The sequence below is a fragment of the Buceros rhinoceros genome, unplaced genomic scaffold (genome assembly GCF_000710305.1).
Source record: "Buceros rhinoceros silvestris isolate BGI_N320 unplaced genomic scaffold, ASM71030v1 scaffold9388, whole genome shotgun sequence".
Taxonomy (NCBI): domain Eukaryota; kingdom Metazoa; phylum Chordata; class Aves; order Bucerotiformes; family Bucerotidae; genus Buceros; species Buceros rhinoceros.
In genome coordinates, this window is record NW_010427400.1 from 40768 (window position 1) to 42992 (window position 2225).

The 2225-nt window shown below is 50.4% G+C and overlaps 1 protein-coding gene across 1 annotated transcript in view; it reads right to left on the reverse strand.

Annotated features, from left to right (window-relative positions):
- Positions 1–2225, reverse strand: part of DHX36 (DEAH (Asp-Glu-Ala-His) box polypeptide 36) — an 18759-nt gene that overhangs the window by 855 nt on the left and 15679 nt on the right. Inside the window, exons 22-23 of the mRNA XM_010141874.1 lie at positions 1097–1217; positions 364–516 (exon numbers count right to left, since the gene is read on the reverse strand). Coding sequence (XP_010140176.1) covers positions 364–516; positions 1097–1217 — 274 coding nt within the window. The remainder of the gene's footprint in view (positions 1–363; positions 517–1096; positions 1218–2225) is intronic.

A 2225-nucleotide genomic window follows, 5' to 3' on the forward strand; every position in this document is an offset into this window, starting at 1 on the left:
TCACCATGCACTGCTGATGCTCAGCGGGCACACGGCCTCCCTCCCGCTAGGCATGGTATTACACCGGAGACAAAACCAGGCAGACCGGAGCGCCTGTTCCTGTGCTCAGCCTTAGGGAGCTGGTTCCTGCTCACTCCCGCCCAGCTCACCACGCCATGCAGGCTGTCCACCACATCATTTCACCACTGTGTTTTAACCCCCGCTCACCTACACCCCTTCGGTTTGCTTTGTGTATATGAACTGCTTAAGACACGGTTATCTCCCTACAGCAATCAATGGGTAGGTGCAGAGCGGTATCAACCACAGAACCTCCAAGAAGTGTCACGCTAAGGCTCCCCAGACACCACTGTCAAACGGAGTCACCTTCACTAAGTGAGCTATTCTAGCCGGAGACTGGAAAACAATCCACTCGTCCACAGCGATGGTGTCCTGGTCCTTATCCTTCTGGATGGATATATCTCCTCCAAAGAACAGCAGGCAGTATGGCGAGACCTCTGTGCAGTCATATAAGTAAATCTGCGGGAAGAAGACAAGACCCTCCATCACCCTTCGAAACATCCAAAGTGACACCAGTGACCCCCAATGAAAATCGTCACAGAATCCCAGGGGATGAGTCATGGACAGATTTGCAAGGCACATACAAAGCAACTCGGCTGGGAAGTTACAAAATCAGACTGAAGAGGAGAAGCAAAAATGGTCTCGGATCCAGCCCTCCCCACAGAGCCACCGATCCAGCCCTCCCCACAAAGTGGTGAAATCAATCCAGCTACTCCACAACAGAGGAAGAAAATAATAAAAAAATCAGCACATTCAGAAGTGTTACACTGAGTTGAAATGAAAAAACAAACAAAAACATTCACACCTGTTATTGCCAGAAGCTTATACGCTCCCCCTAAATCCCCAACGCCACCCCCAGCAGTCAGTTCTTGGCGCAACACTACCGCCAGGATCACAAAGGTCACAATCCGATGGCAGGTAAAAGGAGTGACCCGAGGCAGGAAGGCCTCAGAGGTGCTGTCCACATCCCTCCGAGCCTCAATCCAGCCTTATTCAAGAGCTACAAAACAACCTCCACGAGCATAAACCCTTCACGTACGCTACTGGTTCTCATCTTCAGATGGTACACCAGCCAGTTGTAATGGAACTCTGTTTCTTCCACGTTAACCGATTTAGGATGAATGTTAACTGCTCCATCTGTCTTGGTGCAAACTTTCACCCTGAAAAGGAAAAAAAAAAAGAAAACACCAAAATAGCTTGAAAGCCCAGCACACCCATGCCCCCAGTTAAAATCCCCGCTGGTTCTCTGCTAGCCTGCTGAGCGCTGGAGGCCAACCGTGTTCAAAGAAACTTGAGCCCCTTTCTCAGAGGATCACATCCGCAGCTCCAGCGTGGGTTTGCAGGCATCTCTCTGCATTTAAGAAGTTTGGGTTTTTTGTCAAACTTGCCCCCTTGCCCCGTCATTCTCAAGTGGAAAAAACAAGTGGCATTCTTTTTCCAAATGAAGGGCTCCGAGTTCTGAACTTGGTTACAGAAGCCAAGTTTGAAGCAATTCCATGGAAAGGAACTCGCGCTTCTGAATGCTTTGCTCAGCGTTACACAGTGTCAGTGTGAACCACGGCACTAGCTCTACACTGTGACCAGTCTGGAGTGGTGTACTCCTGTTCACACCGCGTCCCTTTGAACAAATCAGACTGACAGTACAACCGCCTCAGTTGTGCTTGCTACCCAAAATCACATTTCCCTTCCAACATCATAATGCCATCGAACAATAAAAACCAGGAACGAAGCACAACTGTTCTCCTCCTTCCCACACTTCAGAGGAGTCTCTCTGGCTGTGACCACCGAGCTCTCTGCTCTCGCGTGCTGTGCGGAACACAACAGGGAGATCCGTGTTTTGCAGTGGAACAGCAGGTGGGAGAGGCTCTAGATCGAAGCAGCTGGTGTAACAGATCCCTTGGTGGCGGATCGTGAAATGGAGCTCAGACCCAGCTCCATCATGTCGCAAAGACACAGCAACTTGCACGAGCTTTGTCAGCTTGCTGCGCCACTGAGGCGACTCCCGCATGCTGGATCCCATTTAGAAGCGAGTAGCAACTGACCACCAGTGTCAGCCACAGACAGGTCCAAATCACACAAGCTCACGTGTCACTGTGACTACCTGTTCTCACTCCTTTCACAGAAATAATCATGGGGGGGGGGGGGGTGTTTGGGGGTGTTTTTTTGTC